The sequence below is a fragment of the Vicugna pacos genome, chromosome 21 (assembly GCF_048564905.1).
Source record: "Vicugna pacos chromosome 21, VicPac4, whole genome shotgun sequence".
Taxonomy (NCBI): Eukaryota; Metazoa; Chordata; class Mammalia; order Artiodactyla; family Camelidae; genus Vicugna; species Vicugna pacos.
The window spans coordinates 19,923,516-19,947,261 of record NC_133007.1 but is presented as its reverse complement, the minus strand read 5'-3'; the positions used below and the strand labels follow the sequence as shown (position 1 = coordinate 19,947,261).

At 42.7% G+C, this 23,746-nt stretch overlaps 1 protein-coding gene across 1 annotated transcript; it reads left to right on the top strand.

The window, feature by feature from the left end:
• Positions 1–559: 559 nt before the first annotated feature.
• Positions 560–20,681, top strand: HSD17B7 (hydroxysteroid 17-beta dehydrogenase 7). The gene is made up of 9 exons (XM_072946221.1): positions 560–752; positions 2,650–2,853; positions 5,916–6,008; positions 7,062–7,176; positions 10,587–10,781; positions 14,681–14,785; positions 15,501–15,557; positions 17,114–17,212; positions 19,656–20,681. The coding sequence occupies exons 1-9, from the start codon at positions 718–720 to the stop codon at positions 19,755–19,757; spliced, it is 1,005 nt and encodes a 334-aa protein (XP_072802322.1). The 5' UTR covers positions 560–717; the 3' UTR covers positions 19,758–20,681.
• Positions 20,682–23,746: the final 3,065 nt, after the last annotated feature.

Sequence of the window (23,746 nt, the reverse complement as noted above, 5' to 3'; positions counted from 1 at the left end):
TTCCATACCATATTCCAAGTTTTGAAAATCGGTAATTCATGCATGATTCTACATAAAGATCCTAATAAAATCAATGTTCATTTTCGCGAAGATGATTTTTTTAGACGAGGAGGAGTCCTGGGACCAGAAGCTCAGCTGTAAAGTGGCACAGTGCCCAGATCTACACATCCAAAAAAGAGTAGAAAAGTAAACAGACCATAATCCCCAAACTTCAGTTTCTAGACCCAACCCTTTCCTCTACTATAAGGAGTTCTGGTGCAAATACCCTGAGGTCTTCCTGCGGTGCAGTGTCCATCTGAGGCGCCTGAGTACCCACCCCGAGGGTGCCACGAAACCCGGAGCCGAGCGCTCGGCTGGGAGGACACCCCCACCACGACCGCCGCCCGGCGTCACCGAAGCGGGGCGGGGCGTGGGCGGGACACCTGCACCGCCCAGGGGCGGGGAGAGCCCGGATTGGCTCGGGCCTTGCGCGACACGCGGCTCCGCCCCTCGGCCTATCTCACTCCATCTCCGCCCCCTGCTCCTGGGACCTTTGGCTGCGTTGGAGGAGGGGCCCAGAGCGGAATCGATGACGCAAGGGTCGGTGGGGCCTCGCCGGACCCTGATTGACGGGCTGAGGGGCGTGGGCGTGGGCGTGGTCGGGGCGAGGTCACCTGTCAAAGTCCTTAGGAGCCGCTGTGCCAGGTGGCCGTGTGCGTGGCGTCTGAGTGCACGACGATGCGGAAAGTGGTTTTGATCACCGGGGCTAGCAGGTGAGGCCTCCTTCGCCGTCCCAGGGCCGGGGGATCCGAGGGAGCGGCAAGAAAAGGGCCAGGACGACCCGCCACCGACAGATCCCAGGAGCTCCTGTCCCGAGCTTGCCTCCGTGGGGACTCGGGCCGAGACCCCGTTCCGCTCTTCCCTGGGTTCCCCACTGCGCGAGGTACGGGGCGTGCCGGCCCCTTGAGGTGCTCAGTAACTGGTGTTTTGAATTAACCATGACAGCGGAAAGAAAAACTCGAGCGCCACCAAGAGATGAGGTCTCAGATGAACCTCTCATACCTAGGAAAAGGGCGCTTCCCACGCAGACCTCGGCCGCTTCCGTGACTGTCTCGTCACTTTTCACAGTCAGTGCCTGGCAGTTTAGTCGTGACCACGTGGCCATATCTTCTACTCCAGCTAATTTATCTATGCGGGACTTCCGCCCTCAGATAAATTTCAACCTTCATGAGCATTAGAACGGGGTGGTGGGGGGGGAATCTCGTTCCATGTAACACAGTGCGAGACACCTAGTATACACTCTTCAGAAACTCGGGGAAAAGTGACTTTTTCCTGTTAAGGCACTGTAAGGAGGGTGTGCAAGTAACCATTACTACAAGTGGGTAATTACTCCAGGCTTGCGCATTTGGATTCAGCCTCTTCTGTTGCCTGTTTTACTTCTCATTTGCAATTCCGTGAAGAATGTGTGGAGGGTTTAACAAAACCATTTTTCTAATTGTTGCATTTGGAGATGGGGGGTGGGGGGCGGGTTAAGGCTGAGGATATGTTAAAGGGCATTTGAAATAAGTTCACTTTGCAGTTATCTAGCCCTGTCCATGTTAACTAAGCCAAACTTGATAGGTGTCTGTGATGGGCAGAATGTTAGTGTGTCCTCTCCTGAGTGACTTTAGCAACTGGTATGGTGCTATCTATGTTGAAGTTGCTTAAACAAGTCAGAATTGATTTTATGTGTTTGTTTCTTTTACATATATTGTCATATGTGCAATTGTATATTTATATTAAAGGCCCATTCTCAAGTGGGGATGAAGAAACTAATATATTTGATGTTCTGTGAGCAGGGCCAACAGGTTAGTGATGGTGCTAGGCTCTTTTGGGGGTTCTGACTCTGCCTGGAATCAGTTTAAGTCTTGGGAGAAAACCCATTTTCCCAGGGATTCATTGCTATTACCCAACCTGATCTGACTGCTGTCCCCATCACACTGCTTTTTCTTGTCATTTGTCCTTGACACATGTATTCATCCTTCTTCTCTTATCCTGGTACCCATCCTATATTTCCTCTTCCTATCTTCTACTTAATCATGTTGAGTTCTTTCTCTTCCTGTTGGTTATTCAGTCATAGTAGTTAAGAGGGACTCGTACCTCCTGCCAGTTACTTATACCGCTTCCTGAAAGATTCATCCATTTCTTATCAGGAATTTCTGGTGCTTCTGATAGTGGCACTGATACCAGTTAGACCCCTTGCCCTTGAGAAATCTAGATGATAAAGTAAAACATGCACACACGAAACCGCTAACAAGATGATCTTTTCAACGTTTGCTGGTGATGTATTGAATCATTTTCATGAGTGTCATAATCAGTGTAGAATGAAAACCACTGGTAGGATAAGCTCTGTCTTAAAAGAAATGCTAAAGGACAACTTTCATTTGCAGTCCAGTTATTTGCATCATCAAGCTATTGCAGAATGAGAGAAACACAAGCTGGTCAGCATCCTGAGCAAGTGATTAGAGTTGGGGGGGTTCCCCCCTTCTCTACATAATTTTTTGAGTCCTTTCTGTCCACCTGGGCTCCTGATTAGCACTCAAGTGGACAAAATCAGACTTCTGAACCGGAGAGAAATGCCTCTCTTTGGCACCAGTTAATGCATATTCTGTCTCTGAATTGCCCTTCCAGTGGCGTTGGCCTAGCCCTCTGCAGGCGGTTACTGAAGGAAGACGATGAGCTTCACCTGTGCTTGGCGTGCAGGAACCTAAGCAAAGCGGAAGCTGTCCGTGATGCTCTGCTGGCCTCCCACCCCACCGCTGAGGTCAGCATCGTGCAGGTGGATGTCAGCAGCCTGCCGTCGGTGTTCCGGGCCTCCAAGGAGCTCAAGCAAAGGTATGCCTCTTGTTGACAAGTTTTCTCTCATGTGTTTGTGCAACACAAGAGCTAATAAAATAAGAAGAGATAGGAAAATCTAAAAAGGGCTAGGTGAAGTGTTAAGAAGATACACTGAGGAAATCTGTATGCAATAACTCATTATGTCTCAATACTACGTTTTCATTCTCAGCCATAGTCATGGTTGTTCCATGAAGATTAATTTGAGTTCCTTTTGACATGTGGTCAGTTGTGATGCCTTCCGTTAGTGTAACTCCTTTGATGTTTGAATGTATTGTTTGCATCTTTCCTTCACTAAGAATTTCATTAAGTAGGTAGGGCAAGTACTAACAAGAAAATTCCCCAGGCCACTAAACATTTATTTATCCCCGGACAGTAATTGGCATGTAATAATCATCTGATAAATATTTAGTATATGGAGGAATAGAATCCTTGGATGTATAACTGCTCAGAAAGTGTACAATAAATTACATACAGGTGCACAATACATTTTTCTGGAGAGAGAGAGTATTTTTTTTAATTCTAAGAGGAATTTATAATCAAAAAGTCAGAAACCCTGCACTAGTCCATGCTGAGCCCTAGCACTATCTGGAATAATTAATTTAATTAATAATTTAATTAATAAGTTATTAATTAAATTTTTGTAGTTGAGGCCCTTAAGAAGCAAGAACTGCTTTATTTCCTTGGCCAACAAAATGAAGTTCAATACAAACGGGAAAGGCCTTCTTGGAAAAAGCATTGGCTGAAGAATAATAGTTGGCAGATTTTTTGTATTTATTGATAGCCATTGGCAGTATCCTGGTCCAGATGCACATGTTACAAAGCAAAACTTGTTTTCTTTATTCGTTTGTCTCCCTGCACCCTTAGCCCTTTGTAAATGTGGTTTCTCTCTCTACTGCTGAGCTTCTAGAATGTTCTGCCACATTATCTTCCTAAAAACAGCTTTTCTAGGTTCCACATCTCTTACTCTTCCCTAACTTGTCTCCAGATCTGTGAAACTGTAGTTATTGTCCCTATTGGGTTAAAACCCTTCAAGTCAGGAGAGAGGTTAGGAGTTTCAGGTAATGTTTGCAGGCTTTCCCAAACCTTCTCAGCCAATTGGCTCTCTCATCTGTTTTGTATAAATTTAATTATATTTCCTTATTTAGCACAAAAGAACCTTTATCCTCAGTTCATAATAGCCCATTTCAGTAGTTACCTCTTGAGATTTAAAGTGGTATCATTCATAGTATTGACTATTCTCCATTGCCTTCAAAGGTTCAAGATAGTTAGTTATCACAGTTTTAGTAATTTAGTATTTAGCAAGATATTTAGTAATTTAGCCAAAATTTAAGGTAGTGAGGCTGTGGGGGAGAAGGGAGCTGCCTGTCGGCATTTAAGTGCAGCTTTGATGTATTTATTTAGTCTTCAAAACAGCTCTCTTTGAGATGGTGGTATTATTCAAATTCAGGAAATGGTGGTTGTAGTAATATTCACAAATTTGGGAATGTGTCAGTGTTCAGATAGATCGCTTGCTTATATGAAAGATCTTCTGCATTTAATGGTCCAAATACGTTCAATTATAGACCTAAAGTTAGAGCTGAAGAAAACTTGAGAAGGAGCCTTTCCAACTGGCTAAAGCAGCACCATTCCTGACACCTCGTCTTTCCACCTGTGATCCTCCCTTCTATGAGCTACATGCTGATGGAAACGAATAAGAAATAGTGGTTCTGTTATATCCAGAATAGAGGAATTGTGTCAATCATTTAAGCTTTGAGAGCAATATGTATGCCATTTTACTGCGACCAGACCTTAATTTGGAAATTTGCAATTTGCACTGTTTGCTAAACATTTCCTCTCCATTCCCAGCCAAAGGTGTTAATATACTTAGATAAAAATTGGCAGATTAGATAATGGAACAACTAACAACGACGGACCTGCGCTGTTTTCGTGGCACTTGCATGGATAACCTGACAGTTTATAATTAGTCACGTGGTCGTTGATTACTTATAGGATGATCAAGAAGTCTGTGTGATCTGTATTGGTAACCACTATGATTCTAAGCTGCCAGCTTTAGAAGCTGTGGCCCATATTGTCCTGGGCTATACAGAGAACATGGGGATGTGTGGTGTATAGAATTCTAGGAGATGTTTTGAATATTCATGGTGTCTGTATTATAAGAGCAGGCAGGCACTACTTGTCTTGAACCCAGTTCAAAAGGGATACACTTACATAAGTTCTCTCCATGGCAAATCTCCTGGAGCGAGCCTGTCCCGAGTATCTTATCCCTATTCAGCTTCTAAAACTTGTTGTATTCTTGTGAGCTTTCATCATTTTAGCACACAGAGTGTGGCCATGAACAAGGAAAGGTTTCCACATGGATCAGATGCTTTAGCAGATATCTGTTGATTTGTATTTTGTGGTTGGCTTTATTCCTTTGATAACCATGTAAGTGTAAAAAGCTAAAGCTCTAAACTGTTCATAGAAAGAATGAACAGTGCATATACGTAAATTTTAAAACAGTTTTATCTCTCAATGAGTTACTTTTCCTAGAATAAACTTTGCTTACCCCCCTAAATTAATAAATAAATAAATAAATAAAAGCACATGGTAAAAAATTTAAAAGATATCTTGGCATTCAGATTCTAGCATTCATGGATTAGATAAGGTGAATATCAATATTATATAAATTTTGCTTGTCACTGAGGGAAGGTGGTAATCTAAAAACAAAACAAAACAAAACAAAAACCCAAAACCTTTCTAAGACCAGGAGAGTGGGTTCAGTGGACAGAAAGTTACCACAGTGCCTTCTTGGGAGGACTAAGCTGGAAGGAGTTGATCAGAGAGGATTTGACTCCAAAGCCCTTTATAGCTGTCCAGATTCTGTTTGAAGCCACCATCTAAGAAAGAATATTCAGATGTTTACCACGGCTAAAGAAGGACTGTTGAGAAAGTAACACTGATGCTTTCACGTGCTGTGGCCAGCTTTTTGGTTCAGAAAGTACTTTCTGTCCTGCATAGGCCTTCTTCATCCTAGTCACTTCAGGGATAACTAACAGTCTTTTATTGGTTTTCCCTTACAGGTTTCAGAGATTAGACTATGTATATCTAAATGCTGGGATCATGCCCAACCCACGCCTAAACATCAAGGCACTTTTCCGTGGCCTCTTTTCAAGGTAATTTCCATCTTGAAGATGGACTGATTGGAAGAAAGGTGTTTATTTTTCTGCCTTGTTCTGCCCTCAGTATGTTAAGTGGAGGGGATGAAGGGGTGTTGAGAAGACTGAAGACAGGAAGGAAGTGTTGCAGCCACGAGATGAAAGAAAAGCATTCATCTTTTGCGCCGCACGCGCTGGGTCTCATGGTGTCCTGGGCCCCAGCATGTGCCAAGGGGCTGTCTGAATGTGCCGATTAGCAAGAGCATTTCAGAACTAGGCAGCGTCGTCAGTGAGACTCTCGTACCCAGGAAGGTGACTTTAGAAGCAATTCCCTGCCGTTTGCCAGGTGTTTTCACCAGTGGGCTGGGAAAACGCACAGAACTAAATACCTTCCTGGGACATTCTCCATACGCATTGGTATAGTGGCTTCCAAAGATGTTTAACCGCAACCTACGGTAAGGAAACATCTTATTTTATGACCCAGTATACATATTCATAAATAGGTATTCTTTTACTGCTTCCTAGACTGCTACTTCTGTTTTACCTCTCTGCCCTTAAACACACACACTTCCACACACAAACTCCCACACTAGTCTTGACCTGCTACATTGATCTTGCAACAAATCACCGTATTGGTATGTTCAATGCCTCAAGAATTCTCAATAATAAAACAGCCCTGTTCAACTTTGTTCAGCAGTTAAACATCCGTTTGTGCCAGGGAAGACTTTTTCTTCTTGGCATAGCCATTAACCCCCCAGGGAAGTTTACTTGTAACCTGATTTGGAAAGCGGTGAAGGGAGTTTTTGGCAGGTTTTGGAGAGGCTGAAGTTCCTATTGGTGGTATGAGCTGTAAGTATGTGAGTCCTTCTGTGAATTGGGGGTAAGGCAGCATTTTAAAATCCGACTCAATACTCACAATAACCCAGTCTGAGAAGTAAGTATTTTTATTTCTGTTATTACAGAATCAAGAAAAAATGTAGTTTGGGGGTGGGGAAGAGGAGGAAGGGGTGTTTCTTTCGTATCTTCAGTTAAAGAAGCTTTAAAAAGTCATGCAATTGTCTTCTGTTTCAGAAAGGTGATTCATATGTTCTCCACAGCTGAAGGACTGCTGACCCAGAATGATAAGATCACCGCCGATGGGCTCCAGGAGGTGTTTGAAACCAATGTCTTTGGCCACTTCATCCTGGTAAGAGGGCTTTGGGGTTAATAAGTCAACACTGAGAGCTATGATCCTAAACCCTTGCACAGATACATCACCGTGCTACTTCGTTACGCTCATTAGTTTATGGCTAGCGTTAAATCTTTGAGTGTTTAAATAGAATGATCGCAGTACTCTTTGAAAACATTGCTTCCCTAAAGCAGCCTATGGATACACTTTTTTCTTTTGACATCAACTTTAGAGAATGGAGAGAAATTAAGAAATAGACACACACGCAGCTTCAGAAACAAGGTCCAGAATTGCGAAAGTGCCCCAGTCCTGTTCTCAGTAGTCTCTGAAACCGGGCTTGGCGTCAGATAGGACGGGGTCATAGGCATGAATACACAATACTTCATAGTTAATCTTTTATTATCTTGATTTGTGATTTTTTTTAAGCATCCAGACTTGGGTATTGCAATTCCAGACATACCTAGAAAGCTAAGCCAGGGATGGGCAGATTGTCTGGGTGGTTCTGTGCTCTTGCCTCAGATTTAATCTCATAGCACAGCTTTAACTTCTAGATTAAGTAATGCCCAACTCTGCTGCCAGTTGCTTATAATTCCTTGGTGTGGGACGAACTCCTTCTGATGCTGGGTTTGTGGGCAGAGAACCTGTCTCTCTGACACTTTCATATTCACAATCACTTTTTCTCCCCTTAAGCCTACTTTCCCCTCAGAATTGGATCTCCTTGAGGACTAGCCTATATTTATAGTAATTTAAGATATACATAAACACTGAAATATTGTGAAACCATTAAAATAAATGAGGTAAATATTTTGCATCTACATGGGACAGCCTCCACTATTTATTGTTGAAGAAATAGCAGGTTGTAATACGTATAGTGTGATCTCATTTGTATAAACAAACAGAAAAATTCGTATCTTTACATTTTGCACATACATGTATATACTATTTCTAGAATGATACAAATGAAATTGGGAACAGTGGTTGCCTTTTATGAACTGGGGTGCTAGGATGTCAAGGACGAGTGGGAGATATGTGTTTTATTTTTATCCTTTAGCACTTAAAAAAAATGTGGTATTACCTTTTCATTGACAAAAGTCAGTTAAAATATAGTCAGGATGGGATTGAATTCTTACCTGGTCATGTTTTATAACTCTGCAGAGATCCATTATCTAATATTTCCTTTGTTTTTTTATAATACTCTCCTCTTTCTTTGCCCTCTTCTTGAATTATTAAATTAATTGGCAATGATCGAGGAGAAGTTAATTGTTACTACTGACAGATTGTAGTTGTTAAGAAAATATAGTTGGGTAAACTGGGTTGGGGGAATGGCAGAGGAGAGCTGAGGCTGTAGGCACGGCTATCACAGGTGTCCTGGTGACATGACTGGCCCTTGTGTATCCTTCTGTAGGGAGACATGTCAGCAGGGATTTGGGGATTGATTTATCAAATAAAATAATAGGAAGGCATATGATGCCTTCCACTGTCTTCAAATTAAGTTTTCGGAATCTTACCCACTTTTTATGGAAAACAGACTTAGGTTCTAGGTCCAGGTGTAAATGCATTACCTAAATGGGTCCACCACCAGTTTGATGATATGTAAAATGACCAAACTTTTAGGGCTGTTAAAAGGGTAGAGATAATTTCTGTAAAGTTCCAGGCGCAACGTGGCATTACACTCATGGAACCAGGTAACTGATGCAGTCTCATGTTCATGAGTTCTCTTGATTGCATTTGATGTAAATGTTCATTGCACATCTGGAAGCTTTCCTAGGTTTTTCTTTAATAAACTTTTAGGGTAGTTTTAGATTTGCAGAATTATTAGCAAATAGAGTTGCTGCATATGCTGCCACGTTTCCTCTGTTATTAACGTCTAACATCAGTGTGGTATATATGTCACAATTAGTGAATCAATATTGATACATTACTATCTTTTTTTAAATGAAAAGTTTACTTTATTTTTCTATTGGATAATGCACTATCTCCCAATTACAATTAGATTTGTTTTATGCCTTCCAAACATTAGCACACTCAGCACCATCTTACCAATAACTGACTATAAATCAAACTAGGTCCCAGTGGTTATGTCCACATCTAGGTTGTTAGGGTGGTCAGGAACTCGTGTGTGTTTGCTTTAGGTTTTAATTCTCGGTTATATCTCCAGATATGAAAGAGCTGAGACATTACTATTGACGAAAGCCCATACTTTATTCACACTTCTTCAGTTTTTCTAACGTCCTTTTCCAGTTCCAGCATCCCGTCTAGGGAACCACCTTACAGTCAGCAGTCAGATCTCCTCAGGCTCTTCTCGGTTGTGACAGTTTCTCACACTTGCCTTGTTTTTGGTGACCTTGACAGTTTTGGGATGAGTGCTCAGGTATTTTGTAGACGGCCCCTCGATCGGGCTTGGTCTGTGTTTCGCATGGTTAGAGTTGAGTTAGAGCTGTGTTTTGGGGAGGAAGACCACAGAGGTCACGTTCCATTCTCAACGCATCATGTCAAGAGTGTACGCCATCAGTAGGACTTACCAGTGTTGGTGCTATCTTTGCTCCCCTGACTCGAGGTAGCATTTGTCAGGTCTTTTCCATTGTTAAGGTTTTCGTTCCCCCTTTCCATTCTGGACTCTTTTGGAAGACAGTTACTATGTCTTCCACATGTAGCCCACATCTCAGGGGTTGTGCTTGACCTCCTTAAGGGTGGAGTAGCTACATAAATTATTTGGAATTCTTCTGCAAGGGAGATTCGTCTCTTCTGCATTGAATTCATTGCTCAATCATTTATGTATTGGTCAATTATACCTCAATATAGCTGAAAAAAAATAGTTTGTTATATCTGTATGGACTCATGGATATGTTTTTTCTACTTTGAACTATAAATACTACTTTATTTTCTTGCTCAAGTTATTTTAGGTTGGGCCAATGGGATCTCTTGCAGTTGGCACCTGTATATCTCTGACATACCCTCCTCAGTATGACTTTCTGTTTTGATCACGTCCTTTCTGGCAGCCCGAGGTGTTTCAGGCTCATTTGTGTATTTCCTGCCCCAGTCTCAGATGCAGCCATTTCTCTGTTTCCTTTTATTGGAGAAGGGTATTAGAAACTGAGATCTGGGTGCACAGTGCTGTTGAGATAGCATTTGCTTCTAGGCCCTCTCAGTTAACAGAGCAAGGACACTCACATGTGCACACTGACCTATTTATGCATAAATATCTAAATATTTTACGTGTAACCACCTGTGTCTCTATTAAGGTAAATGTGTCTAACTCTAACCCATCACCGTGTGGGTCAGTCTAGCCTCCTTCTCTAGCGTATCTGTCGTGTCCCACTCTTAACAATGGCACACTCCAGTGTACACTCATAGTGGTTTCAAAATGGTTATCTTTATGCCCCCGGTATAATTGGGTACATTTCTGTTTCTTTTTTCTCCTCATTCAGCTTCAGGAGCTGGAATCTCTCCTGTGTCACAGTGACCGTCCATCTCGGCTCATCTGGACCTCATCTCGCAATGCGAAGAAGTCGAATTTCAGCCTTGAAGACATCCAGCACAGCAGGGGCCAGGAGCCCTACAGCTCTTCCAAATATGCTATTGACCTTCTGAGCGTGGCTTTGAACAGGAAATTCAACCAGCAGGTGAGGCCTGGCTCAGGGATGTGGGAATGGCAGGGCAAGGGTTTCACTACTACAGTTGACTTCCTAGTAAGATGGCCGGCTTTCTAATAACTGTTGCAATTTAGAAGGTGGCATATTGTGTCTTGAGCAGTATTGCTGTGAGGACAAGATAAGACATGACTAAGATTGATAGTTGTTGCAAATGAAAGTTTTAGGGCAGAGATAATTCGCTCCTGACCTTTGAAAGGTATATGGCATTTAGTCCTTTGACATTTACGATAATTATTGAAAGATGTGGTTTTATTGCCATTTTGAACTTAGTTTTCCACTTGATTTGGTATTTCCTCTTTGTTCCTTTCTTTTTCTTTTTGTGGTTTGATTATTTTCTTTTGTATTATCTTGGTTTCTTTTTTGTTTTTGTGGCTCTGTTTTGTGTTTTGATTTGTGGTTACCCTGTTTTTCAAATATATTAACCCATTACTACATCTGTTTGCTTTAAACTGATAGTCATATAAGCTCGAAAACATCCTAAAAAGAATGAAAAAAAGGAAAAAAAATCTATATTTTCTTGCTCCCCTCTCCCACCTTTAATGATTTTGATGTCTTCTTTTCCAGGAGAAAGGGGGTTGGGAAGGGATAAATTTGGGAGTTTGAGATTTGCAAATGTTAGCTACTATAAATAAAAATAGATTAAAAAATTTTTCTTCTGTATAGCACAGGGAACTATATTCAATGTCTTGTAATAACCTTTAATGAAAAAGAATATGAAAACAAATATATGTATGTATATGCATGACTGGGATGTTGTGCTGTACACCAGAAACGGACACATTGTAACTGACTGTACTTCAATTAAAAAAAAGTATATGGGGGGTTCATTCCCTATTCTGTAGCTCTCCAAGAGCTATAATTTAGGTTAACACTACGAACAGTACCAACAGCCACTGTTAAGCCACTATGTTAATTAAGCCACTATGTTAATTAAAACATAGTGACTTGCTATGTTTTAGGTGCTGTACTTTTCATCTGTGTGTGTCATGTGACACCTTTCCCATCACAGTGAAGTTGGTCTCAGTATTCCCATTTTCACATGAGGACACTAAAGTCTGGGGCCAGTAAGTCATTTACCCAGAAGTTACACAATACCCATAAACAGCAGCACGGAGAGTTGAGCCCAAGGCTGTCTGACTTTATAGCTTGGACTTGTCCCACTACCCCATGCTGCCGCCCAGTGTTTGTCACACTGGATGTCACAGCACAACCAGCAGTTAGAAAGCCTTCTGGGCAGTGGTGGTCTTTGGTGAGACTGGAGGGCTTTGTCTCCGAGAGGACCCCGGGTTTAGACGGTGTTCCTTCGGAGAAGGCAGCCCTTGTCGGTCACGCTGGCTCCTTGTGGCCTCTGTGGTCTGGAACTTAACTGCTTCTTTGTAGGTCTCTCTTGCCCTGGGTCTAAAATCTTAACTGGAAATCTCCAGTCTTTCCCATGGGCATTTTCCTTTGTTTGCTTTGCCTGTGTTGTTTGAGGGTAGAACCTTGGAGAAATTTAATTCTGCTAATATTTGCAAAAGACTTACCATGTTTAGGGAATTGGGCCAGGCGTAGAATCGAGGAGGCAGGAAAAGTAAAAAGACCATGAAGAAGCTATCTGCCCTTAAGGGACCTTCTTTGATCGTGCATTAGCTACAGCCATCTAAATCTTATGTAATGGTCTCGACCTAGTTTATTCTGGAATGGGGACCTTTATCAGATGGAATTCTGGTTCTGAGATCTAACTCTTAGAATCATGCCTCTTAGTGAAGAGGGTGGGGTAAAAGTAGACTCTGAGAGCGTATTCTCTAGAATCCAGGCCCTGCCTCCAGCTTTGTAAGCTTGGACAAGTTATTTAATTTCCCTGTGCTTCAGTTTCCTCCTCTGAAAAACAGGGATGATGATCGTGCCTGCCTTGTAGATTTGTTGGAAGGGATGCTTGAGGGGACTGGTATGTGGTGGTCCCAGCAGTGCTTCGTGCTCAGAATGTGCATGTGTGTGTGTGTGCGTGTGTGTGCACACCTGTGGGTGCAGGTGGGTGGGGGGTGTGCTATGTATGTGCACATGTGTGGGTTTGGTGGGTGTGTGTACATGTGCATGAATGTGATTGAATACGTGGTATGTGCGCATGGGTGTAGGTGTCTGTGGGCATGTGTGTGCGTGTCCTTACGTGTGTCTGTGTGCTGGCCATTGTTGTTGTCATTATTATTACTTGAGCTCAGTGTGTTGGTCCAATTGTGAGTTTCCGTCTGAGGTTTCTTGAGATGTTTAAAAACTTAACACAACTGCTTGTCCTCTGGAAAAACTTCCTGTTAGGGGTAAGGTCAGAGTGCATGAGCTTCTTTTTTCATATAAAGCTCTGGGATTTTACTTGTCTCAATTGTCAAGTAAGTTTTGGGATTTTACCTTTTACAAAAAAGGGAGATTTAGTGAATGCTGCTGCCTCCTAAAATCTGTGTGATTGGCTTTGGAGCCCATGATTTTTCCTCCTTGAAGAGAGAAGTAGATAAGAAAGAACTACATCCCTTTGAAGCCTTGTTTACTAGGAAGGTAGTTAGTCTGGTCCACATCGGCTACCTGATAGAGTTTAACCATCATCCATGAATGACCCCTCACACAAATCTCATGGAAATACTTAGAGTGCTCACACTCATTGCATATGATTACATCTGTGGAAGAGCTGTAATCCTGGATAAGACAGCCTCCCTGCTTGTTTTAGTTGCTCAATGTCAGAAAGTCATAGGTGTTGCAAACCCTGGATTTTAGTTCACAGACGTCATCATTTAGAGCTGAATATGCTATAACTGTTGCTGGCTAGTTCCCAGAAAAAACTTTTCCTTAGTCTGTCTTAGGGGCAAAATATGTTACTCTCTTGGGGAGAATTATTTTATCTCTGGGGCTCCTGACTCTTTTCAGAGGACTGTTGGTGAATCAGGGGGACTCTCGGGGGCTGGACTGTCTGCATCAGGTACCGCCAGGCCCCGGAGACACTGAGTGAAGGATGAAGAGCTTCCAGCGTCAGATGCTCGGGGTGCTCTCTGTGCACTGAACTGTCTGTATTACACTGGCACTTTCTATTCTTCTTTTAAAAGAAAAAAAAATAAGATTGAAAGCAACAAAAATATGAGTTAAAATAGTCAATGTCAAAATAAGGTAAAATGTAGTAAAAATGAGACCAGTTAAGCTAGTAAAATAAATCGCAGTGCCCCGAGCATTACTGGAGACCGCCCAGGGCCCTTTCTGTTATTCATACGTGCTCCGTGTTAACTGGAGCTCTCTTTACAAGCAGATCTTCCTACAATGAAGAGTCCTAGGCTAAGCACCTGTTTTAGAGCAGTTGGAGGGGATCTTTGTGGAACCACATGGCCCCCCGCTCCTCTCTGATCTGGCAGCTCCCACCTCATGCTAGAGAGATGCGTCTTACGCACCTGCAGGGAAACAGAGACACACATGAGGTTATTTTCCAGATAAGAAATTTTGTGAAGGCAAAGACTGTACTGGGTGTGTCTTTTTTTTTTTTTTATCTCCACTGCTTATTATGATTGGCCAACTGCTCTTCATTTAAGCCAGTAACATGGAAAGCTCAGGTAGCCAGGTTCTACTTTTCTCATCCAGCTTCAAGCCTGGTTATTCTCTGTGCTGTAAGTTTCTTGAAACTAGAGACTTCATCTTGCTATTTTTTGCAGCCTGAGTGCCTCTCATAGTGAGTTCTCAGTACGTGATTCTTAAATGGAAATGGACCACACAGCTTCGAGGACAGCCTAGAGCATAAATCCTTGATACCCTGGCTCCCTGGCTCATTCGTGTATCTTTTTTTATTAACTAGCATATAGCTGGACTCAGTCAATGTATGTTGAATTAAAATCGATTGCTGCCCCTCTCTGTGCTCCCAGGGTCTGTATTCCAGTGTGGTGTGTCCAGGTACGATGCTAACCAACATAACGTATGGGATTCTACCTCCCTTAATATGGACACTGATCATGCCAATCATATGGCTGGTAAGTGATGAGTACTTCTTTTCTTGGTTGACTTCAGTTCTAGTTGGCACCGAAAAGACGTGTTTAAGGGTTGGGAAATGATTTTTAAAAATTTAAGAAACCTGAAGGTGGCAGAATTCCATTTCGCTCAAAGGTTTTGAAGTTTCTTAATAAGTGACCTTTGCTTCATACTACCTGATATTCCCACTGCAACACCATATGAGTGTCCGCATTTCTTTAAGGGAATGTCTCTTTGATCACGCACCACAGGTCTCAAGAGTTCTATGATTATATAATTTTGGGAAACTCCTGTGCATTAAACATTTCCAAGAAGGGTATGATGTTGCATCGTATGATCACAGAATTGTGTTTTTGCTTGTTTGCTTTGTTTGGTATTCTGAGCATCTTGTAGGACCAGTGTCCCTCTAGCACACATAAAAAATTCTGCTTTTAGGAAATGATCCTCCCTTGCAGAGCTTGGGGAAAAAATACCCGTCCATTATGGCAGGCATAGAAGAAAGATGAGAAGGAAATACACTTTCATGTTAAAAGTGGTTGACTTGAAGTGATGGATTCTAAGTGACATTTATTTTTTTAGATTTCTTTAATTTTTGAAACTGAAAAAACTGCTGTATGATAAGAAATGCAGGTTGTCTGTCTTAATATGTAAATGAGTAATGCTCTGGTGACTCTGCTCTAAACTGCCACAAAATGACTGTTGTTTTCTCTTTCTCAGCTTCGCTTTTTTGCAAACGCCTTCACTTTGACACCAGACAATGGAACAGAAGCACTGGTATGTTACTAGGGTTTCAAAATCTTGCATTCACTTCACAGATGTAAATTGTCAGTTGGATGGTTTAGAAACAGTCTCAGCAGAAAAGGGAACAAGCTCTGAATAATCAGAGTCCTGTCTAGGGTTAAGGTGTTAGGAGTGAACTTTGAGGGGTTCGTATCTTTCATGGCACCGGACACCATGCTTGTGGGGACAGCACTTCTGTAGGAGCGAGGTACACCAGCAGCCAGAGGAGAGCGGAGCAGTGGACGACTGCCAGGGGCAGGCAAAGCAAGGGGGTGGCTGGGCGGTCAGTGCGAGATTTCCCGTGGAAAAGGTGTGTTTTGCAAGTCAAGATTAGTGGCAACCAAGTCCAGCTCCATTTCCTTATGTGAAGATTCTCTTTCCTCTGTTACTGTGGGAGAAGCAGGTTGTCACTTTATTAGAATGGGCAAAGGACATGAACAGAGAGTTTTTAAACTGTGTTCATAATATGAAAAGATGTCCAGTCTTACTTATATTAAGAGAAATTTAAATTAACACTATAATAAAAAACTGTTTTTCAACTCTGATTAGCAAAGATTAGAAAGCTTAATAAAATGGGATACTATTTTGTCAGAGGTCTAGGGAAGTAAGCCATCTTCTCCTTGCTGGGGGGGAGTAGGTTGATACAGCCTCTGTCAAGGACTGTTTGGCGAGATTGCTCAAAATAATAAACACACATACCCTTAACCCAGCAACTGCATCTTTGGGATTTATCTTATAGATGTACTAAGAGTTTCATGGAATGATATATTTATCATTCATCACAGTGAGGTTTGTCATAGCGAAGACTGGAAACAACCTCAATGTCCATCAGTTGGAAACTGATTATATAAATGTTGGTGCCTCCATGAAATCGAATGCTGCGCCACTTTGAAAAAGCAGGAAACAACTCTTGATATACTGATTTGAAAACATCTCCAGGGCCTGCTGCTCAAGTGAAAAAATGCAAAGTGTGAAATAGTGTGTACATTTTGCTTCTATTTGCATAGAAGAAACAAATGGACATATTTTTAAGCAAATAGATTTTCTTTGGAAGAATACACAAAATACCAGCAAGAGTGCTTGCTTACAGAGAGAACAGCTAGGTGGCTGGGAAACTGGGGAGGGAGGAAGACTTACTTTGTACCATGTACGTCTTCTGAAATGTTGTACATGTGCATGCTTATCTGTTAATGAAATGAAACATTACATCAGCGACCTACACTTTACTGTAGCATGAGGTGAGTATCCGTGCTGAATAAGCTCAAGTTCACGTGCCATGGATTTTAATTTGAGGATTAAGGAAGAGACAGCTAAAATATGGGGGGGTTGCTTTAAATAGTTTTTCGTTGGCTACTGTTAATTTTAAGCAGGCTGCCCTACTTTCTTCCTTCAAATTACAGCAGTGGTTAGTGAAGACATCACAATTAGCTGATGTTATTCAGGAGGACTTTTAGAACTGGGGGCACCATGAAATGCAGATGGTGAATCCCTTCCAGCCTCACTCACCCCGGGCAGAAGAGAAGAATCACTGACACCCTCTTCCTTTCCAGGTCTGGCTTTTCCACCAAAAGCCCGAGTCTCTCAATCCTCTGGTGAAATATCTGAGCGCCACCAACGGTTTTGGAAGCAATTATGTGACGTCGAGAAAGGTGAATCTGATTCCTCTGTTTCGCTGAAGAGGTTTGCAGCTAGGCTGAGGGACAGGAACCTGGGTTCCTGACCAGCCCCACCAGCCACCCAGCTGCTCATCCCCGGGTCTTCCCTCTCTGCTCGCGGTGGTCTGTTTTCACGTCTGCCTGCCCTCTCCTGCCTCTCCATACCTCCTCTCCACCCAAACTGCTCTCACCCTTCTTCTTTCTACTGATTGATTTCTCCTCTTTATCCTGAAGATCTCAGCCTGTTGTGACCTTTTGCATTAGATCAGATGCCTCTGTGCTAGGCTTTTTTGACCTCTTGTGCCAGTTCTGCACAGAATTCATTCACCATCGGCTCCCCTGTCTGAGTCTAAACTCTGCGAGGAGGAGGAGTGCACCGCCCTTCTATCATGTTGCCTTGCCCACGACAGGTGCTCAGTGAACGTGTTGCAAGTTGGTTGAAATAAAACATGTCTTTCTGAGCGAAGTTAGCTTCTCTTTGAGAGTTCAGTTCTGCTCCTGACGATGATAAGCTTTAATAGATTAGTGTTTTGAAGAGGCAGGGGATGGAATCTGGGGGAAAACAAAATGAGTGCTGTGTTTTTTAGACTCTGTATAATCCTCCAAAAAGAACTTTAACATAGTTACATATTAGAAAATGAGAAAGTTTATTTTGACCCTGTAAGAATTAATTTTGTTGCATTTTTGTGATGAGGAAGGTTTATTTCAGCCTCTCATTTTTCACTGCCTAGCTTACTGTGAGGAAGCATTGGCATGAAAGGTTTAGATCAAAGCAAGTAAGTTATCTCAGCAAAGTCCTAGAGGTAATGGGCAGTAATCCTGTCTGTGTCAGTAGCTTGAGGTCTAAGGGGAACCATGCTCTCTGCTTCGCGTGGTGTGTGCTTACTAAAATGAAACTGTGACCCTCCGGTGTTTTCTAAAGTATGTTCCATGGGATGCTAGTTCCTCGAGAAGATTTGCAAAAAGCAGTTTGTCAGGCAGCTAAGTTTGAGAAAATTGTATTCCCCTCTTTCAGAGATGTGCACAGTGCACATTAGCCCAGTAAAGGCTTTGAGAAGTTGACATGGTTAAGAAATATGCATGGTGTATTTCATCCCGGTGTTTCCAAGTTGTTCTTGACTGCATGGCTTTTTTTCCCTCTTCGGGTTTTACATAACACTTAACAACATCCCAAAGAACACACTTTGGGAACTCTTTCACAAACTAATAAGCTTACTTTCAGGCCCTGAGACTTTGTTTGAACTTACTATCTATTGGTCTCAAAGGAATGATTTGTTTACAAGGCGAGAAAATGTTTAATTTTATAAACTGAAGTATTTGATTAGCATCTATGGAAATACATTGCAGAAAGTGTTTCAGCCTTTGATTAACTTGGGGAAGTCAGTTTTCTGCTCTGTTAAAAGGCTGGGTTGACTAAAGAGATCTCTAATGCCTCTTCCAGTTAAAATATGAAAAAAAACTCTAACATGATTGAATGAATATAAATGTTATGTCCAAAATATTGTACAGTTTTCTTTAGCGTTTAGCTTTTTACCTCTGTAAAGGAAAAGCTTTTGTTTTGGGGGTTTATGCTCTGTGTTGATTTGAAAAGACATTATCACTTTATAGGGGCTGAGAGAAGTTTTCATTTTCATTCAATGTATCAGTTAAAATGAGATTCTCTACATAAAAGAGAAGAATGTAAGATAATAGTGGATTAAACAAGATAAAAGCTTACATTTCTCACACGCAGGTTGAAGAGAGGCAGCCTCTGGCTGGTCTGGCAGCTTCGCAAATTGTCAGGGTCCCAGGTTCCTTTTATTACCACCCACCATCCTTAAGGCGTGGCCCTCATCCTCACAGCTCAAGGGAGCAGCATGGAAGTGGGGAAGGGGTGCCCCACTCCTTCTGAGGACACTCCTGCGTGGTGCCACATGACACTTCCACTTATGTCTCATTGGCCAGAACGTAGTCACCCACAAGCTTCAGTGAAGGCTGGAGGTGTCATCTTTTCATCTGGAGGCTGGTGAGCTCAGCTAAGATCAGGGCTCTTTTACTAAAGAAGATGAATATTAGGAGGTAGATAGCAGTTGGAATTTTTAAAAACTGTTGATTTTTCTCTTTTGTCCTTTCTTTCATCACAGACGGTTGGTGTCTTCTATTACTAGGTCCACAGGAGTTAGGGGCAACAGCAAAACTCAGCTCTTCCAGTCTTGCTATTTAAGGGAAAAGTAGGTAGACGCGTTGAATGCTGGAGTTTGGACTGAGAGTTAGCGAGTCCTCAGGATCCTGTCCTCAGGCTTCCCCACAGGGCAGCCACTCCAGCCCTTTCCAACTGCCCCTCCCCTGACTCTCCCCCTCCCTGGTTGTCTTACCTACGTTAAATGGCTTCTTACATTTAAATACTGTTTGTTTCATTTTTCCTTTCAATTCATCCCTATCTTTGCTTCTTTTCCAGATGGACCTAGATGAAGACATTGCTGAAAAGTTTTACCAGAACCTACTGGAACTGGAAAAGCGTATTAGGGTCACCATTCAAAAAACTGATACCCAGAGCTGACAGTGCCGCTCTCTGGAATGTTTCATGCCTTCTGTGGGTTCTGGAGCACATGGGTTTCCACTGGGTTGGATGACATGCATTTGTGGTAAATGGAACTATAATTTTCCCTTTTCCTTCATTTCAGAATCACCTCTAATACTGTATGTGTGTGTGCACATGGGAAAAAGATCGATAAAATATTCATTGGATATTCTTAAGAGTGGTGTCACATCAACATTGTGAGAGAGTCACTCAGCCGAGTATCTTTTTATTTGTTCTGACAACTGGAGCCCTACACTTCATGGGATTGTTACCAGACGGGTCGACCAGACCCATGCTGGGGTCCTAGTCCGGGCCGAGACCCCTTATGTCAGCCAGGCAGGTTCTTTTTCCCATCAGAATCACGCAGCCAATAACGAAGCCCACGCTGAGACCGGAAGAGCACAAGCTTTATTCAACAGCCAGAGTGGAGACGGGGGAACCTAGCTGACAAGTCAACTGCTCAACCCAACTTGGGAGGAGACACCAAGTATGTAGGAGGGTTGACGTGAAAGGGAGGGAACTGGAAAGTGTGGGAGGAATAGTCATGAGTTATCCCAGAACAGGGGTCTGGTTTGGACCTGGAACTGACGCAGCTCTCCTTTCCAGTCCTTGTGCAGGCTTTTCCAGTTTTTGTCATGGCAGTCACCAGCTGTCATGCTGCTGGTGGGTGCATCATTTAGCATGCGAATGGAGTACAGTGAGTGTACCATGAGGCGCAAGGTCCACTGGAAACCAGATCTTCTGCCATCTTGGGTCTAGTTGGTTCTAAATGGTACTTTTTTTTTCCCTCTTTGCAGTTTCGTCCTGAAACTTAGATGAGAGTGATTGGTTTCTATTTGAGGAAGGGGCAGGGTATGATCCTGGGACAATAGTCTTGGTAACAAATCTCCTCTTTCCTTTTTACTGTTCCTCATTTTTTTTAACAAATTTATTGTGGTATAACTTCTGTACAGTAAAGTATACATATTTTAGGTGTACAATTTGATGAATGAACTTTGATAGATCTATGCATCTATTAAACCACCACCACAATCAAGATACCTAATATTTTCATCACTCCCCAAGGGAGGATGTGCCCATGAGAGGGAGCTGCGAAAGAGGGAAGGTTCCCTCACCCTGGGAAATCAGAAAGGAGCTCCAGACGCACAGAGGAGCAGATACAGAGCAACTGTCCAGCAGTAGCAAAACAGAGAGAGCAGTATGGATGGTCCTGGCCACCTCACTACACTCCCCAGTCTGAGATGCACATTGAAGTATGTGAAGTGGCTGGGTGCTGAAACTCAGGCTTCAGGAGACTGACTTGGGGAGAGGACTGGGGTGTGGCACAGCCCACAACTGGGGGTGTACACAGGACACAGCCTGGGTCTGCTGTAGAAGTCCCATCGTTAACATCTGCACCAGGGGAGGGGTGGGTCCCCGCCACAGCAGTGTCCTTCTCTGCGCGCTCACTGTGGGTGCAGCTCTGCCTCTAGGAGCACTGGACGTGTACAGGCCCCGGCGGTTGCCCCCGTGTGCCCGTATGGAAGTGGGGCTGAGACCTGAGCCCTGTCAGTGGCTTTGTGACTTTAAAGGATTTATACAGTCAGTGTCTTTGTAAGATCAGCACATGCAGGACATCCCAGTGGATTTACTGGTGCCCATGAGGCCGAGGACAGTCTGGAGTCAGCAGCTGCAAGCTCTGTGGGCCTGTGAACAGGGAGGCAGGGCCAGGTCTGCCCTCATTTCATAGCTCCCAGGGTGAGCCCAGGTGTGCAACTATGAGCAACGACAGCGGATCCAGGAGCCTCATTTCAGGGGATCTGCACTGGGGCTTTGTCAGCACAGCACTGAGGGACATCAGGACATTGCCTGCACTCCCAAGGCTGAGGCTGGGCCAAGGGCAGCAATTGTGGCCTTTGTGAGCTTGCACAGTGAGTGATAGGCAACACCACAGCATACACATCCTAGCAGACAGCTCCTGTGGAGAAATACTCAGTGACTCCTCTCCCAGTGGAACTGATCCTGTCCTGCTCACCCCACACCACAGCTCAGAGGCAGGTCTAGAGACTCCTATGCCAACAAGTGGGGAGCAGACCCTGCCCCCAAAGGGCTATGACAGCCACAGAGCAAAGAGGTGGCCCCAAGCAACATCCAGTGCAGGCTCTGATCACCACAGCACCCATCATCCTCCCTAGCAAGGGGATAAGGGTCAGCAAACACTGAGGAGAGATCTGTCAGGTATCCAAGCTAAAAATAGCCCTCACACCAAAAGTAGTGGACTTACACAGGCTACATTCCCACATAAAAATAGCCCTTCAAGGTCACAGTAGATAACTATTTCCCCAAAATCCATAGACTCAGGAATATAAGTAAAAAGAAGCAGAGGAACTACTCCCAATTAAAAAGAACAAGAGAAATCCCCTGAAAGAATAAACAATGAAAGACGTCTTCAGTCTACTGGATCCCCAAGTTCAAAAAGGAAGTAACAAAAATGCTGAAGGAATTTAGAAAGGCTATTGGTAGAAATGCAGATCATTGTAGAAAATATAAAGAGGAGACAATTAAAATTAGAAAACTCGTTTGTTGAGGTGAAATCTGAGCTAAAGGCAATCCATAGCGAAAAATAAAGCAGACGAACAAATAAGTGATCTGGAGGATAGAATAATGGAATCATCCAATCAGAATAGCAGACAGAAAAAAATGGAAGCAATATATGAGAGCTATTGGATAATATAAAGCAAGCCAATCAGTGCATAATAGGGAATCTCAGAAAGAGAAGAAAGGGAAAAGAGGATCGAAAATGTATTTGAAGAAATTATGGTTGAAAAATTCCCAAACCTTAAACAGATATCCAGATTCAGGAAGCACAGAGGGTCCCAAACAAGATGAACCCAAACAGACCTACACCAAGACATAATTATAATTAAAATGGCCAAAGTTAAAAGAGAATTCTAAGGGCAGGAAGAGGAAAAAAGTTAATTACGAGGGAACCCCCATAAGGCTATCAGCTTATTTCTCCACAGAAACATGGCCAGAAGAGAGTGGAAAGGTATGTTCAAAGTCTTGAGAGGGGGAAAATTTGCAATCTAGGATACTTAGCAAGATTATCATTTAGAATAGGATGAGACAAGCAAAAACTAAAATAATACAGCAATACTAAACCTATCCTAAGAGACATATTAAAAGGTTTTCTTTAAATAGAGACGAGGCAAGAATCTATAGGAAACAGGAAATCACAATTGAAAAATTAAATCACTTAAGTAAGCCAGCACATAGATTGAAAAAGAAATTGTGAGAGTGATGATAACTGCAAAGAACAGCACAAGGATAAACATGAAGGTGTAAATAGGACATCAAAATCAAAATGTGGTTGGGGGGGTAAGAAACATGTAGAATTTTTTTAGAATGTGTTTGAGCTTATATGACTACCAGTCTAATGCAAGTAGGTATAGTAATTGTTAACATACTTTCAAGTTAACATACTCAAAAACTAAGGTAAACACAAATTTAAAAAAATACAATAGATTCACAAAAACCCAAAACTAGAGAACTCAAGCTAATACAAAGTAAAACCATCAAACCACAAAAGGAAAAACAAACAAAAACAAAACAAACAAGAGAAAGGAACAAAGAAGAAATAGGAGATCAACTGGAAAACAAGGTTTAAAATGACAATAAATAGGGAGGTTCCAGTCAAGACGGCAGAGTAGTAGGACCATGAGCTGGCCTTTCCTCACAACTACAACAAAACCACAACTGACTGCTAAAAAACTGTCAAAAAAAAGGAGACTGGAACGTAGCAAAAAAGATGTTCTTTAACTGGAAACAGAGGGAACCAGAGCGGGATGGTAGAAGGGGGCCCCATTACCCCCTGGGGGGGGCAGTACACAAGCTGAAGAATAATTTAGTCAGCGTCTCCCCCAGAGTGAGAGTTCTGAGCCCCACATCAGGCTCCCCAGCCTAGGATTCTGTCCCTGGGAGCAGGAGGC

Excerpts from the sequence above, each read along its gene's own strand:
- HSD17B7 (XM_072946221.1), top strand. The coding sequence starts at position 718 with ATGCGGAAAGTGGTTTTGATCACCGGGGCTAGCAG. Across the intron at positions 10,782-14,680 it reads ACAGGAAATTCAACCAGCAG|GGTCTGTATTCCAGTGTGGT; the intron begins GTGAGGCCTGGC and ends CTGTGCTCCCAG. Across the intron at positions 17,213-19,655 it reads ATTATGTGACGTCGAGAAAG|ATGGACCTAGATGAAGACAT; the intron begins GTGAATCTGATT and ends CTTCTTTTCCAG.